We start from the raw sequence: 18,011 nt of genomic DNA on the forward strand, positions 1-18,011 counted from the left end.
AGGTAAGTGACCTAACACAAATCCATGACAGGTGATGTAGGGCAAGTGGCCCAGAGCAGCGATTCGAAGCAAACTCTCCCAAAATGCAGGCCGGGGCTATTTCCACTCACAAAACCTCAGACGCAGCCCTGGTCAGAGTGCCGAGTTTAGGTATGGATTTCGGCATACCTCTGTGACCGTGCACAAGTAATTTCCCCTCTTCTGATTCAGACCCTCAACCAGAAAATGACAGGGCAGGTGTGCGTAGGCAGCGAGAGAGACGAACGCGACCTGCGTGAGTTACCCCGCTCTCTGCACGCGTCGGTGAGTCTGTCCTCACAAGCCCCCAGATGGGACTGTCGGGTGCTCTCACTGCTCCCCTAACTAGACAGCCTTCCTGCTACAGACTGAGATACACACACGGAACCCAGAGAAATGATTTCCGAAAAGTAAGACCAGAAAACCTCCAAAAGCATAGTGACGAAAACTGGTGAAGAGGCAACACGAATTTAACATTTTCATCCCACTGCTTTTTTTCTCTCTCGCTCTCTATGGGTGGACCTTCCCTACGATGCCTCAGATTCTTTTTTCTGAAAAGACACCCCACTGTCTGGTGACACTGTGCACTTCCAATGGCTTTCCCATGTATGCCCAGAAAGCCTTCTGTTATTTGGCTTCTACTATTTATTATTTCTTAATTATTATTAAGGAGTCAGTAATAATAAACAACAGCAACAAAACTAGCAGCACCATTTACTGAGGGCTGTGACGTACCAGGCACTGTCGCTAAGCCCTTTCTGTATAACATCTCTCATCTCTACTGCTACCAGCTGAGGTCGGTATTCTTGACTCCATTTTCTAGATAAGAAAACTAAGGCTCAGAGAAGTTTAATGACTTGGCCAAGGAAGGCCATCTTAATAACTGCCGGGCTGGGATTTAAGCCGCTGTCTGGTTGGTTCCAAAGCCCGTTCTCTCTTGTTCTACTCCATCACGAGGCCCCTAGTCAACATGCTAAATGCTAAATCAAGACTCTGGGTAATGCTGCTTGTACAGGATTTCTTCTCGTCACCATCCTGCAGAATGGGATCTCCTCCAGGTGCTCATAAAGAATTCCCACTGAAATACCAGGGAAGCTGGAGGGTAGAGAGGGTGGAGAAGAGGTGGGCTGGAATGACCCCAAATACTTTCCCACTGCACCACTGGGATCGGGTCCAGAACTGTGATTTCATTCCCAGTCACTAACCTGGTGAGGCACGAGCCCGAGAGAGGTTGGAGGCTCATTCATGCGGTCGTCACTGCTGCTGGCAATGGCGTAGCCCCTGAGAAAAGGAAACCATGAGAGCTGTTCATTTCATAAAAATCTATGTTTAATTCCTGTGAGGACGATCTGGAGGAGGTCCACATAAGATTTATAAGGATAACCGAACACCCCTTGCTAGGCAGCATAAGCTAGGGAAAAAAAACCCCTAATTTCCCTGGGAGGAAGGCAGAAGAATAGTTTAAAAAAGAAAAAGCTTGTGTTTTAGAGTCAGAAAGACCAGAGCTTGTGAGCACAGGCAAGTTGCTTAATTTCTCTGTGCTTCAGGTCCATCACCTATAAAATAGGAATAAGACAGTTGTGAGAAATGAATTAGGAGTAAGTTAGATAAATTGCCAAGTGCAACATCTGGCTAATGTTAATTCCCTTACTCTCAAATAGTCTTGTAAAACACCACAGCACATTGTTGAATTGAATTGAAATTTTGAAACAGAAAACCTTCCAACCTTAACTTGCTGGGGTGATGTAAATGCTACCACGATGGAGGAAGGAGAAAGAAAAGCGAGGGATTAATTGGGCAGAACGAATACTCCCTCCCGAATAACAGTCTGATGTTTACTTACGTTACAGAAGAGACGTGACACAGACCCTGGTTTTAGCCTATGACCAAGGCAAATGTGGCAGACAGAGGGGTCGGTGTCAAGGACTCAGAGCCAGCTCTGAAAGATTTTAACCCAAATGCTTCCTGTCAGGGGGCCACAATAAACATAGGTGCCAGGGGGATGACAAAGATGAGAGGAAGACAAAAAAAGCTGCTTATTTTCATTTAACTCTGAAGCACCTATACTGTTACATATGCTACCAACATAGTACAGAGGCTATCTTTTCAACTTCAGAGAAGAACTCTGAGTTATACAGTAAATAGAATATTCATGTTGATTTCTCAGAACCTGAAAAACAAATCTTTCAAAAATTCAATTCTTTCCTGCCTGTATTACAAACAGCATAGCAGAGTGATTAAAAACAGAGTTTGGAGCCAAACTGGGCTGTGCTTAATCCCAGCTTTACTACTTATCAGCTTCATGAATTTCAGCAACTTAGTTATCTTCGCTATGCCTCAATTTCCCCATCAAAAATGGGACAGATAAGAGTTCTTTCCTAATCTGTTTGCTATGAGGATTAAATGAATTACTATTTGTAAAGTGCTTAGAATAATGCCTAGCACAACGTAAGCACTAAGTAAGGGTTGAAAATAAGACAAATCACAATGTGTTTGTCACACAGTGAGGTGTAAACACCTGTTTGGCTCCAGTTTGCCTTCACTATATCACACTTGAGAGCACGGTCTCCAGCGGATATTGAGAGAGTCTTAAGTTGTTTACTAAGTTTTCTTTCGCTTCTCTCTTTTCTTCATTTTCTTTCCTTTCCTTTTCTCTTCTTTTCCTTCCTTCTTTCTTTTTCTAAGTTACTGACTCTATTTTTTAAAATTAATTTAATTTTTGTCTCACTTTTATTTATTATAAGATGAATTACTTCTGTTATTTATAAGTCATAAAGTAAGATCTTCTCCTTGCTTGGAGAAGAGAGGGTGTCTAGACCACAATTGTGCTAATTTTTATATCTGTAATATAACATATATACAATGTGTTACACATAGACACTACCGAAAGGCCCAAGGTCAAGTTGAAACAAAACACACCAGCCTACTCCTTGCCTTCCTCTCACATGCAAGCCTAACCCTATGAGTGCTTAATAAATTAAAAAATACTTTTATAACTGGTGTGGCATTGGTGGACTAAGTGGTCAGGACCAGTCCCCTCATTGAGAACAAACAGGAAAGCTAGACAAAGTACACAAACCTCCGTTTGAAAGCATCAGAGAGCTACCACAGTAAGGGAGAATTACAGAGCTAAGGTTTATAAGAGGAGGGAAGCCCACAGAGGTAAATCAGGCATTTGCAAGGGGAATTTGCCCCCATAAAATGATTGTCAATGTCCAAAAGCAGTGGCCACAAGCTCAGAAGCTGAACAGTGATACTCACTGGCTCATGAGGCTGATGGGAAAATCCAGAGTTGAGGTCTGCCAATAAGGAGGAACCATGGGAAACATCCAGGGTTTGGACTGGGATCATACAGGGGTGCATCCTCAGACTAACGGTGAACCGGAAATAGATAAGCCCTAATTGGATGAAATGTTCTAGGATGGTAGTCCCCTTGGCCTAGCGGTTTGCCAGAAAGAAATGTAAATCACATCTCTGTAATTTTTCAAATATAATGTCCAGTACTCAATCAAATATAGCCAAGAAGATACAAGGAATTGAGGAAATTTAAATATTGATTGGATATGTGGTAATATTAGGAAATTGCCTTTAATTTGTTTTTATATGTAAAAATAGTAAAGATACATACTAAAAAGATATATTTTCATGAATGAAAGCTATGTCTTGGATTTGCTTTAAAATAAGTCAGTGGAAGGAGAAAAACTGTGGACAGTAGTACAGATAAATGATGACTGGTAATTGTTGAAGCTGGGTGGTGCATACAAGGTGGTTTCTACGTATATACACAAATTGTGTGTGCGTGTGTGTGTGAGAAAGAAGATATCTATATCTATCTATCTATATCTCTACCTATCTATATATATCTTTTCATATATGTTTGAAATTTCCATAATGAAAAGGTTTTGTTTTTTTTAAAAAAAAACAAAACCAGGTATATGAGGAGACAATACATAACCAAAAGCCAATAAAAACAATAGACAATAGGAACAGACTCATAGGAGATCCCATTAATGGACATTACTGATAAGGACTTAAAAGAAAAACATGATCAAATGTGTTCAAAGAATGAAAAAGACCAAAATCACAATTTTGGCAGAGAAGAGGGTATGTATAAGATAAGATCAGATGGAAACTCTAAGAGTGAAACATATAATTATGAAATTTAAAACTCAATGGATGGTTTAAAGCATAGACACAGAAGAAGGAAGACTTAGTAAACTGGAAGATAAGCCAAAACCAAATAGCCAGACTGAAGTAAGGAAAGACAAAATTATGGAAAGTACAGAAAAGAGCATAGGCTGATTCTAACATGCAACTGGGGACTCGAAAGGGGCAGAAGCAATGTTTTAGGAGATAATGGCTGAAAATTGTCCACAGTGGGTAAAAAACATCAAGCCATGGATTCAAGGGGCACTAAAAAGCACAATCAGGATAAATACAGAAATAGGTATACAATAACAAATAACAGAATTAGGTATGTGTTCCCAACTTCTGAAAACCAAAGACAATGAGAAAATCTTAAAAGCAACTGAAGGTAGGGGAAGAGGGAGAAAAACAAATTGTATCAAAGGAGTAGCAACCAGGTACACACCTTACTCCTCAACCAGGATAAGGGCAGCCAGAGACAACAGGAGTGCACTCTCAACTTGCTAAAGGGAAATTACCACCAGTCTGGAATTCTGTACGCAGCAAAAATAGCTTTCAAGTGTAAAGATAAAACAAAGACATTTTTGGACAAACAAAAACTGAAATATCTTTGTCGCTGGCATTTCTAAAGGCAATAATAAAGGGTATTCTTCAGGCAGAAGGAAAATGCCCTTGGATGGAAGCTCAAGGTCACAGAAAGAAAAGTAACAAAAAGGAAAATATTAGCAAAATGAAATGAATACCAACTATATAACAATAATAATATCTTCTAGAGTTTAAAATACATACAGAACTTTTTTTTTTTTTTTTTTTTTTTTTGCGGTACGCAGTCTCTCACGGTTGTGGCCTCTCCCGTCGCGGAGCACAGGCTCCGGACGCGCAGGCTCAGCGGCCATGGCTCATGGGCCCAGCCGCTCCGCGGCATGTGGGATCTTCCCGGACCGGGGCACGAACCCGTGTCCCCTGCATCGGCAGGCGGACTCTCAACCACTGCGCCACCAGGAAAGCCCCAGAATTGTTTTTAAATGAATGTGCAGACAGTACTGGGCGCCTGCCCAATGTATTCTCCACTTCTATCTCACCACAGTTTCACTGAGAGAGGCAACATGCCCAGCCAAAGGACTACATTTGTCCGTCTTCCTTGCAATTACGAGTGCAAGGTCATGTGATATAGGAGTTTTAGAATCAATGGGTAAGTCTTCCCGGAGAGCCTTTTAAAAGGGGGCAGCCTCAGCTGAGCACAACTTTCATCCTTTGGACATTCCTTTCCTCTTACGTGTAACACAGAAGCAACACTGTTGGCAGAGCAGCCATCTTGTGACCACAGGTGACAAGCATAAGGAAGGGAGCTAAGCGTGGCTGAGTGAGTGCTAAGGAAACAGTCCCCGATGGCATATCGGAGCCTTTGTACCAGCCCTGGATGCTGCCTCTGAGCTTCTTGCCGCATGAGAAAAATCAAGCTGTACCCTTTGGGCTAAGTCACTTTAGATGGATCTGTTACATACAGCTAAATGCAATTTCTATCCTATGTAATTCACGTATTGCCTTACAAGTGCTCAGGGCTAAGGAGATCAAAACATATTAAGAGGATAAATGCATGAAGGTCCTAAGGCCACTACCAAAATTTTTATCCTTCCTTATTATCCATTACCAATTAACTCTAGGAGAGTTCAGTTCCAGAAGGATGCAGAGATACAGCTCCAAAGATCACAATGACAAGTCCTCCAGGCCAAAGAATCACACTGGGTTTTTTTAAAATCTTGTTTTTTTGAGGATGGAAAGCGCAATATAATTCTCAGAAAATTCAGACTGAGAAAAGGCCAAGGGAGATACAAAAGCTTTCTTTGCTTAAACACCCATCTCTAAAAGGCAAACTCACCCTTCTGGATGCTGCAAAACGGAAACCATCAACTCCACCGCCAGGGCTCCTGCAATCATGGCCAGTCCTGGACGACTCACAGTGCACTGCTGGTCCAAGGTCCGGTCTCTGGTTGACTACAGAGAACAGTCACTGACGTGAATGCAAAGTTCTGTTCCACCCAACGCCAGCTGTGTGAAGCATGAAACTCCTCCACAATAAAGCTCTATCACATACCAGACGCTCACTGTTGGCAAAGATCAGTCAGCCTCACATAATACCATTTCTTGCAAGTACCAAGAAAATCAAAATATACAAGTTAGGTAACTAAATGAGGTAATACATTAAGAAGGACTAGCAGTTATAAACAAATTAAAGATGGGGGGCCCAGCTGCCTCACACATGGAGTGGCGTCCTGTACTCTTAACTGAGTACCCTTAACCACCCTTCTTCACATAAGAGGATATTTTTGTCTTTATACTGGGAAGACACAAAAGCCAGTCATCCAGAAGAGGTGTAAATCAGTGAGGAACAAGTTTTAATAGAAGGTGAAAATGGAGGGGAGGGTACGGACAACACCTCTGCTTTGTTTCACTAGAAGTGATCGCCTTTTCTGATGAAAGACCATTCCTGCTCACCCTGCTTCCATGGCAGCATTAAGAACACAGAACCTTACGTTGGAACAGTGTAGTGCTTGCTGCTCAGAGCACTTCCATGTTTGAACCACCTTGCACTGTTAATAGTCAGGGCAAGTATTCGTCCCTCCCCTACTGGGGTTGGCAGATAAAATACAAGATGCCCGGTTAAACTTGAACTTTAAATAAACAACAAATAATCTTTTAGTATAAACAGATCTCGAATATTGCATGGGACACACTTATACTAAAATATTATTCGTTATTTACCTGAAATTCAGAGTTAACTGGAAATCCTGTATTTTGACAAGCTGAGTCTGACAACCTTCTGGGCCTCAGAGTCCCATCCTGCAGAAGCACAGGGAGCTTATTTGGAATAATCCCGTGAGGCTGGACTGCAGTCTGGGTCTTCAGACTCCTCATTTAACACCCTCTTCACTAATATACCCTAAGAATCCACACAGAATACAGCGCGAAGCGCTGCCAGGAACCAATCTAGCCTGCAGTTTCCTTGCTGAGCTTTCCATAAAAATGGTTTGTTGCTGCGTTTACATTGGCGAACAGGGAAGAGCTGGACACAGTTGATGATGTCAAACAAGGCTCATAGAGGGATAAGGCCCTGCCCCGCCCCCCAAATGGAGAATTTTTCTCTTTGTTAAAAGACAATATCTAAATAGTCGTAAAGGAAAGAACTGGGTCTCTCCACTCTAGTGGGCAAGACGGTTGTAGGAAATATTTGGAATAACAAAGAAATCCACTTACATCTCCCGGGGCCACCACATCATTGCAGAAATAGCAGCCAAGTTTGTAGCCAGGGATGTTGGCAAAAAGTGATGGGCCCAGGAGGTCGGCAGGTGCCACAGGGTGGCTGGGACACAAGTCCCCGGCTCCCTGCTGCTTAGGCTTCTTCAGGCCATGTCTCATAACAACAAATGTGTCAAATCCCAAGGCAGCATTGATGACCAGCTGTGAGTTTCAAGGAATAAAAGGCTAGAGTTAAGAGACACATATTTTAAGCCATGGCTAACTTCATATTTGGTCCACTTAAAGAATTTATTTTATTAGTGTTTGCAGTAAATGTTTGCATATGACTATAATTAGATTCTAGAAGCTAATGTTGGTAAAAGTTACCCAAGACTGAGGGCTTATTAGATGCAAAAGACTTGACAAGTGATTAACATAAATTATCTCATTTGGTTTCATTTAAAATTCCCAGCAAACATTTCCTATTTACAGATGAGGATACTGAAAGTCAGAGAGGTTACTTCTATAACTTGCCCAAGGTCACTTAGCTGGTAAAAGGTAGGTGTATAAAACTGTCTCGATAGTTCTCAAACCCATTCTTTCCAGCATTATGCTATCCTCTGTTATTTCTACAGAGATTTTTTTTCATAATAGCTTTATTGAGATATAATTCACATACCATATAATTCACCCTCCACATAGGATTTTTTTTGAATATTTTCTTTCTTTTTAAAAATTTATTTATTTATTTATTTATTTTTGGCTGCATTGGGTCCTGGTTGCTGCGTGCAGGTTTTCTCTAGTTGCGGCAAGCGGGGGCCACTCCTCGCTGTTGTGCGCGGGCCTCTCATTGCGGTGGCTTCCCCCACTGCGGAGCACGGGCTCCAGGCATGCGGGCTTCAGTAGTTGTGGCTTGCGGGTTCTCGAGCGCAGGCTCAGTAGTTGTGGCGCACAGGCTTCATTGCTCCGCGGCATGTGGGATCCTCCCAGACCAGGGCTCGAACCCGTGTCCCCTGCATTGGCAGGAGGATTCCCAACCACTGAGCCACCAGCGAAGCCCCCACATAAGTCTTTGAGGACAATTTTTTTCATTTATACTGTAAGAACGTCTCTTAGTTGTAATTTAACTCATTCTCCCAAATTTATGGTTAGACAGAAAGTTAGAAAAAATCAAGGGAAACCATACCAGAAAACAAAAATCACTCACAATCTCACAGCTCCAACAAGTATTATTAATAGTTTGAAGTATTTCCCTGTTATTTTCGCTCTCTCTCTCCCATTCCCTTCCTCCCTTTCTCCCTTCTTCTTGCCACCCTTTGATAAACGTAGATATCTTTACATATATAAACAGAGTTGATAAAAAAATATATATATACAATATTATATCTTGCTTATTTAACATACTGTGGTATTTTCCATGTTATTAAAATTCTTTGAAGACATAACCGTGAACGGCTGCATACTATTCCGTCACACATATGTACCGTGATTTATTGGGTTGACCAAAAGGTTCGTTCGTTTTTTTCCGTAAGATGACTCTAGTAGCAGTTAGTTGTCTTTAATGTCATTCGAAACAATTTTGTTAGATTGTATGTGACAGCTGTCATATCAGCATGTGTTTAAAAAAAGACATGAAAATTAGTGAATTTTTGTGTAGCCATTTTAATATTGAAGATGAAGGAAAAAAGCAACATTTTCGGCATATTATGCTTTGTTATTTCAAGAAAGGTAAAAACGCAATCGAAATGCAAAAAAAAAGATTTATGCAGTGTATGGAGAAGGTGCTGTGACTGATCAAATGTGTCAAAGGTGGTTTGAGAAGTTTTGTGCTGGAGATTTCTTGCTGGACACTGCTCCACGGTCAGGTAAACCAGTTGAAGTTGATAGCGATCAAATTGAGACATTAATTGAGAACAGTCAATGTTATAACACGCGGGAGACAGCCAACATACTCAAAATATCCAAATCAAGGGTTGAAAGTCATTTGCACCAGCTTGGTTATGTGAATTGCTTTGATGTTTGGGTTCCACGTAAGTTAAGCAAAAAAAACCTTCTTGACTGTATTTCCACATGTGATTCTCTACTTAAACGTAATGAAAACGTTCCGTTTTTAAAACAGATTGTGACAGGCAATGAAAAGTGGATACTGTCCAATAATGTGGAAAGGAAGAGACTATGGGGCAAGCGAAATGAACCACCACCAACCACACCAAAGGCCAATCTTCATCCAGAGAAGGTGATGTTGTGTATATGGCGGGATTGGAAGGGAGTTCTCTAGTATGAGCTCCTTCTGGAAAACCAAACGATTAATTCCAACAAGTACTGCTCCCAGTTAGACCAACTGAAAGCAGCACTCAACGAAAAGAATCTGGAATTAGTCATCAGAAAACACATAATCTTCCATCAGGATAACTCAAGACTGCATGTTTCTTTGATGACCAGGCAAAAACTGTCACAGTTTGTCTGGGAAGTTCTGATTCATCCGCCATATTCACCAGACATTGACCTTCGGAATTCCATTTATTTAGGTCTTTACAAAATTCTCTTAATGGAAAATTTCAATTCCCTGGAAGACTGTAAAAGGCACCTGGAACAGTTCTTTGCTCAAAAAGATAAAAAGTTTTGGGAAGATGGAATTATGAAGTTGCCTGAAAAATGGCAGAAGGTAGTGGAACAAAAGGGTGAATACGTTGTTCAATAAAGTTCTTGGTGAAAATGAAAAATGTGTCTTTTATTTTTACTTAAAACTGAAGGCACTTTTTGGCCAACCCACTGTTTAAACATTCAGTTCTTTTGGCCCTTGAAGTTGTCACTGACCCAACAGTAGTGAATGAGACAAAATCTTTGCCCTCTTGGAGCTTACATTCTATTGTGAGTAGAGTGTCCCTTCCAGTAAAGGACCTCACAGGGTGGTTATGAAAATTAAACAGTAAAGGGTAACAATTATGCTGGATGATGGTGCATAAGGCAGAAACAGTCTCTGGAGGAAGCCCTCTTGTACCAGGTCACTAGGCCACACAAAGCACCTTCTGCTCTGGAGGGGGCAGATTGGGGACACTTCCCCCTGGGGAGATGATGCATTAAGTCACCACCAGAGGACCCACACTCTACCTTTCTCTTGCTCGCGGCGATGACGGCGGGCAGCCATCGGCTCTCCCGGGTGTCCATCAGCAGGAACACGACATCATGGCCTTCGACGAGCTGCTCTAGCCGCTCCACATCCCTGCGGGCCTGCTCCAGGGTGACGCTGGAGAAGTTCACTGGGTGTCCCGGCATGGGGATGCTCATGTTGAACCCTCTGGCGTTCTGGGGACACACCAGAGAGAGGGGGGTCTGAAGCAAAGGGACAGGCGGGATCTCAGAGCCCGCATCTCCCGGTCGCCGCAAGTGTGCACGCATGGTCGCTTACAGCCTGAAATCTCTCCATCATGACCACTCTGCCTTAGCCTTCTGCTGCCTGTGCCCCCAACCCTCTTCACCTCTTCAACCTAGACCACACTTTCCTGTCACCCAGGGTCCCTGAAGCTGGACAGAGCAGCAAACAGAGACACACGGATCCTAGTTCCAAAGTGGGTGGGGGGCACTTCCCGTGTGAGAAAAGGTGAACAACTGGAGAAAACTGTGTACCTTTGGCTCTTTCCTACAATCTGAGGCCAAGAAACTTCACCAAAATGCCCTCTGCCTGCCCAAGTCCCTACATCCAGCCAGGCTGTCTCTCCCCACTTATTCCCAAGCTGCCGTCCCCTCCACTTCCTTACGGTAGAATACCTCCAAATGGGATGTCAGAACAAAAATAATTTAATAAATTCTTATAAGATTAGAATGGCTGCTAGTCTTGCCTTAATCTTCTTAGGAGTATATGCATTAAAAACAAACAAAACCCTCAAAACCAAAAAACTCTACTTGCTGACTTGAACTAGAAAACTGGCTTAGGAGTGTATACATATTTGTTCGGGGGGTGGTAGTGAAGCTTCATTTCCTGTCCAAAAGCAGAAGCTGCCCAGCAACCTGGGTTCTCTTGGAGTGTGGGGACTCAGGATTTCTCATGGGGGCTTTAGAACAGCTCTGTAATTTACCTTTTGTCCCCTGCTGGCTCCACAATGTCCTGGCAGATGAATTGTGAGTCACAAAGGAGTGCCAATGGGCTAAAAAGTGTCTGCATGCAATAAATTGGGACAAACATTTCTTTCTGAGACCACAGTCTTTCACTACATATTGTTCAGTGTCTGAAGAGTCATTTTATATAATCTACCCAGGTGCAGAACTTTTAGGTGCATAATGGTAGGAGAGCTAGTCTATCAGTTACTCTTCAGGGTTGAAAGCAGATGTCCAGAGCTGGGTTTTAAAACCCCTAGTGTGGCTCTACAATCCTACATTTTATTGCTTTACCTTTGGGAGAAAAAAAAATGGTGACCTCAAATAGTTATTTGATTTATTAAAGGTCAGGTTTTTTTCCTATTCAATTAATTCAACCCCAGGATTAGGCATGGTATTTGCAGCTGAGCAGTTCTTTTCATGTCTTCTTCACTTAGGACTAGCCTTCTGTCCATGGCCTGGTGTAAGGAGGGTGATGAGTAAATATTTGTTGAATGAAAATATCAACAATATTGATTGTTGAACACTAAGTTGAACACACAAAGAAAATTACATAAGCCTGGCTAACCAATAAGTGAAACAGTTTCACAAGTACTTTTCACGAATTTGATGAATTACACTAGTACTTAGATGCATTCTGTGTTATCTATTATTACTTATAAGGCATGAAGGATAAAAATGTAAGAGACCTGGCTCCCAGTGGTAAGGAATGCATAATCCAATAGGTAAAATGGAGTAACATGATGTAGGTGCTGAGGAAGAGGCTTGATCCTGGCAGGCTGATGTTTTCAAGAAAAGGTGAACTTGATCTCTAAGGCCCAGCATGACCTGGCCTTTGCTGACACAGACGCCCTAGCTGTGTCTTTCTTGACCTCCACGCTTCAGCCAGCCTGGTCTTCTTTCAGTCCACAAAGGCAGCATGCTGCTTCCTACCTCAGGCCTCTGCACAAACAGCTCTGCCCCGCCTTGGTCTAGCTAACTCCCACCCATGCTTCAGGACTTAGCTTCCTCAAGGAAGCCTGGTTTAGGTCAGGCCTACCTGTTAAACATTCTCACAGCAACTGAGCTCCTGCCTCGTGCACTTGTTCCCAGTGTAACCGTTTAGGAAATTAGTTTATTGACCGTGCCCCCAGCTAGACTTGAAGTTCAATGCAAGGGAGCAGGAACTTCGTCTGCCTTGTTCCCCAGTCCCTAGCATACAGTAGGCCTTAAATAAATATGTGAGGAGTAAGTCATAGAATAACTGAACAAAGAAATAGGGGGAATTGCATTGGGTCATAGACCATGGCTAGGATTTGGGCAAGCAAAACTTTCAGGCAGAGCTCAGATTCAAAGCCAGGTCTGTCTGGGCCCAGAGGGGAGTTCACGGTACTCTCTGGTGATAGAATGAATTATTCTTCCTGACTGTGCACTGCCTCCCTCTAATAGAATTATATGTCCATGCCCTTTGCCATACAACTTTGCAGGACCTCCGACTAGGAAAGCAGGGTATCCTGACCAACCCCATTGACTTAGGGCCTGGCCCTGTGACTAGCTCTGGCAATGGAGATGGAGGACACTGCACAGTGCCATTTCTGAGCTGAGACTTTAACATGTACAGGTATGGTAAGCCTCACCAACCCCTTTACACTTCTACCTTCCACCATAAGAAGAGTAGGACAGCTGACTGTTGCTCCTGGAGCGTAGATTTTGAAATAATGACATATAGAGTAGATTGGAACCTGACTCGAAGCCTGAGTCCAGCCTAGCCTACAGCTAAGCTATGGCTAACCTGCAGACCCATGAGCATGAAATAATGTTTATGATCGTAAGCCATTTAGATGTTGGGAGTATGTGATACGCAATATTGTCACAGCAGAAACCTAACTAAGATGCCTCCTCAATGATGGGGTGTAACTTATTCTCATCTCTTCTGGCATCCAGCACCTCACTGGGTACAGTGGGTGTTCAATCAATACTGCTGAATTAAACCCATTCCTCTGGTACATTGATGAAATGGGCAAAACAAAGTTGCTTTTAAAGCAAAGACCGTTAAAATGAATGAATCTAATGCTGAGTGACCAAACAGAGAAATTTTGAGAAAGCAGGTTTTTTATTTTTAGCCAGGGCCAAGAGTCTCTTGTGGCACTTTAAGTACAAACAGATACTTCGGAGACACCTAATCTAACCTCTGTCACATAAACTGATTAAGCATGCAAGATGCAGAATGTCTTTTGCTGGATGACCTCAAAAACACCGACAAATTTCGAAGCAAATGAGCTGAATGACTTGCCTCATTGTTTTTAAAATAAATGATGAAAGTCAAAAATAAGAAGCAGCTGGAATAAAAAGCTAAACATTAGCCAGATCTTTCTTCTGCAGACTTACATTCAATTTAATTTCATAAACCTGTACTAACTATCAAGTATTCTGGTGATGAGGAAATAATATCCTACATCTGAGCCACCATAAATCCCTTTGGAACAAGGCAGTATCTAAAAATATTTGTACCCCAAATTCCTCAACTCAGATAATGCTTTGCAACTTATAAAACATTCTTTTCATGTACTCTTCATTTTATTTTCATAATAATATATGAGAGTTTTGTTCTTGTAATCTGCATCTCTGAGATGAGGAAACAGAGGTTTGGCCACATGATGAGGGCCTGGTAGTAAGTGACAGATGTCTGACTCCCTTTCACCAATACCACAGGGCCTCATTCCCCAAGACTTAAACACTGAAAGATCCAGGAGAAAACCTCAGACGTTCTCAAACAGCATCAACGTACCACTCCGGGGAATATTTTCTGGAGCCGGTCTGCTGCAGCCAGGGCCTTGGGCTTACCACCCACCAGGCAATCTTCAAATTCATACAGAGGCTGCCTCACAGGGTTGGAATAGGAGATCTTGGCATTGTCCACAAATGTGATGTGTCTGACGCCCCAACCCTGCATGGAAACAGGAGATCATGGTGTGTTTCTGATGAACATTTCACAGGGTGTCTCCCTTGAAATCCCTAAAAGGGGTTTTATTTTGGAGCAGCTTGGGAACCTCAAAATACAGGGAACTCCAGAAACTGAATTGTGCAAATTCAGTTTTTGACAGTGTCAACTTCCTTTAAAAGACAAAATAATTATACACACAGTGCCTGGCTTCCTACAGTAATGAGAGTAAGAAATGTCATTGTGGGTCTGACTAATAATTCATTATTTTTGACAGTGGCACCAGAGGAAGCTTTGGGGATGAGTCCCATAAGAACTGTCTCTGTTACTGTCTTAAAAGGATTAGCAAGAGCCACCCAATGTCCTTGCTTTCCCTGAATGAATAAGCATAAGTAACATCTCATCCTAAAATTCACTTAAAGCCTGAATTAGCTCCTTGTAAAAGTGACTTATAAGTTATCTCCAATTGTATAACATCATAGAAGATTTTGTACTTTTTCTCCAAGAGGCAAAGCCCTTATTAATATTCTGGAATATAGGGGAAAATCTACATGCTCAGAGATAGTTTTCATGATTTCATACACTTCAATTCCATCTCCTATAAAGTCTTATAGAACCACATGATTTTAAAATTAGATAAGCTCTTTAAAATCTTTAGTTCAATTACTTTATTTTACAGATACAGAAACTGAAGCCCAGAAAAGATAAATGACTTATCTTAGGTCATAGATCTGGTTAATGGAGGGGAGGAAATGAGATCCTCAGAGTGGCGACCAAATGAAGGTGCGTACTTTCTGGGGTGAGATGGGGTATGTGTATTTCAGTAAACCATAAACAAGCACAGTGATGCAAGAGAAGCCCTGGCAGGATTGGCTGCAGAGTTAAGAGTCTGATCTCTGTCTTATTTCAATATCCTTCCATTAGGGACTTTGAAATTCAGTTAGTCTGATGAGTCCAGGGGCACAGTCAACAACAACCCAAGATTCACTGTCGGGGTGGAGGATGATAGGCCAGAATCCACTCTTTTGAAAGCATAGTTTAAGTCGGCTGCTTGTTTTGAAGCCCACTGGTAACTTTGGTCTACCCACCCAGTTTTATAAGTGACTTTCACCAGGTAAGCAAACTACCATGGAGGGGGAATAAACATATGTAATATCCAAAAGTCAGTGGTGCTTGGCTTGGGGATATTTATTTCGGGAGTATTTTTGCATTTTAAAGCAATGCTGAGTGGAGAGCAAGGAAGGCAGTCTGGGAACATGCTTGGCGGTGGGAAGAAAGCTACATAAATTACAAACATGCCACAGGTTAGTCACATGCATGTGGACTCTCACACTTAACTTTCAGTTTCCTGTAATGCTACATAGTTTAAATGGCTAATCTGTAAAGATTAAAGAAAATTACAATACTCAGTGCTGGTGAGGATGGGGTGATGAAAAAACTATTTTACCGATTGAGAATGTAAACTAGTATAATTCTTCTGGAAAGCAATTTGGCAATAGGTTTCTAGAACTTTTTAAATGTTCAAATCCTTTGACCTACTTCCAGCAATCTGCTTTAGGAAATGATCTAAAATACTGACAAAAATGCAATCACAAAGATGTTCTCTGTAACATAATTTAGAGTTGTAAAAAACTAGAAACAATGTTAATGTCTAACATTAGGGGAATGTCACAGTAAATCATGTTTCATCATACAAGAAGGCATACTCTACAGCCATTAAGAAAGCTTTTTAGGTATCCTTTTTAATGACATGAGAAAGTGTTTACAATGTTAATTGGTAAAAGCAAGGGGCATTTTTATATATCAAATAAGATTTTTAAATATACATTAAACAAACACTGAAAAGAAGTGAAAATGTAGTCAAAAAATGGGTCTTCTTTTCTTGCTTTACAACTCTTATACTCTACAAATTTTCTACAATGGGACTATAATGACTTTATAATTTTAAAAATGCTAAGAAAACTTAAGTACCTAATTCTGGAAGTTAGGAAAAGAATGAAATAAATTCCACAAAAATGGAGAAGGAAATGAATAAAGATAAAAGTAGATATTAATGAATCTGGAAGCAAAACAAAACAAAAATTATGGAATAAAGAGATCAAGGATTTAGTTCTCTGGAAAGACTGATAAAATAGACAAGCCTCTCTGGCAAGTTTGAAAAAGAGAAAACACAATTATTCAACATTAGGAATAAGGAGAGATAAAAGAGAGGATAAGGCTTCCCTGGTGGCGCAGTGGTTGAGAGTCTGCCTGCCGATGCAGGGGACACGGATTCGTGCCCCGGTCCGGGAAGATCCCACATGCCGCAGAGTGGCTGGGCCCGTGAGGCATGGCCGCTGAGCCTGCGCGTCTGGAGCCTGTGCTCCGCAACGGGAGAGACCACAACAGTGAGAGGCCCGCGTACCGCAAAAAAAAAAAAAAAAAAAAAAAAAGGCAGAGAGGATAAAGAGAAGATTTAAAAGTTGGTAAGAAGGACTTCCCTGGTGGCGCAGTGATTAAGAATCTGCCTGCCAACGCAGGGGATTTGGGTTCAAGCCCTGGTCCAGGAAGATCCCTCATGCCCTGGAGCAACTAAGCCCGTGTGCCACAACTACTGAGCCTGCACTGTAGAGCCCATGAGCCACAACTACTGAAGCCCGTGCGCCTAAAGCCCATTCTCCGCAACAAGGGAAGCCACCGCAGTGAGAAGCCCGCGCACCGCAACAAAGAGTAGCTCCCACTCGCTGCAACTAGAGAAAGCCTGCACGCAGCAACAAAGACCCAACACAGCCAAAAAAGAAATAGAGAAATAAAGAAGTGCATTTTAAAAAAATGAAATAAAATAAAAGATGGTAAGAGAATACCACATGTATTTTATATCAATTAATTTTCAAATTTAGATGAAATGGATGATTTTCTAGGAAAACAACATGACTAAACTGACTCAAAAGAGGTATAAAATCTAAAAAGGTCAATGACTATAGAAACATTTGTAAAAGTTCCCAGAGATTCCCTGCCCTCACTGCCAAGAGAATTCCAAAAGGCATCAGGCCCAGATGGATTTATAACTGAATTTTGCCAAACCATCAAGGAACTGATAAGTCATACACTTAAACTGTCCTGGAGCATAGAAAAAGGCAGAAAGTTTTATTTTATAAAAGTAGTATAACTCAGCTATAAGATATACGACACCACAAAGGAAAAAACATTACTATAAACCAACTTGACTTATGAATGCGTATGTAAAACGTAGCAATAAAACATTACCAGTTGAATCCCATAGTATATTAGAAGAATAACATACCATGAACAAATAGGGTTTTTTCCAGGAATGCTCAACATTAGAATATGATTATCTTGATAGATATATTTGATAAAGCTTAACAATCATTTCTGATGTAAACTCATAGTAAACTAGAAATAAAAATCTGCCTCCTTAATTTATAAAAGAGCATTAGCAGAAACCAATATCACATATCAAAATTAAAGGAAAAAAAAAGAAGTTTCTCATTAAAAATCAGTAACAAAATGAGGATGCCAACTCTCACCACTATTCCTCAGCAAAACCATGGAGTCCTAGCCAATCCTAGAAATAGGTATAAATGTTGGTGAGGAA

The 18,011-nt window shown here is 41.5% G+C and overlaps 1 protein-coding gene across 12 annotated transcripts in view; it reads right to left on the bottom strand.

Annotated features, from left to right (window-relative positions):
- The window catches only part of ATG7 (autophagy related 7), a 235,970-nt gene that overhangs the window by 167,062 nt on the left and 50,897 nt on the right, over nt 1-18,011 (bottom strand). For all 12 annotated transcript variants that reach the window (XM_049715542.1, XM_033437376.2, XM_033437372.2 and 9 more), the window contains 5 exons: nt 14,264-14,422; nt 10,513-10,707; nt 7,420-7,623; nt 6,044-6,159; nt 1,224-1,299 (listed from right to left, as the gene is read on the bottom strand). In XM_049715542.1, coding sequence (XP_049571499.1) covers nt 1,224-1,299; nt 6,044-6,159; nt 7,420-7,623; nt 10,513-10,707; nt 14,264-14,422 — 750 coding nt within the window. The remainder of the gene's footprint in view (nt 1-1,223; nt 1,300-6,043; nt 6,160-7,419; nt 7,624-10,512; nt 10,708-14,263; nt 14,423-18,011) is intronic.

Source organism: Orcinus orca, chromosome 10 (genome assembly GCF_937001465.1).
Source record: "Orcinus orca chromosome 10, mOrcOrc1.1, whole genome shotgun sequence".
Taxonomy (NCBI): domain Eukaryota; kingdom Metazoa; phylum Chordata; class Mammalia; order Artiodactyla; family Delphinidae; genus Orcinus; species Orcinus orca.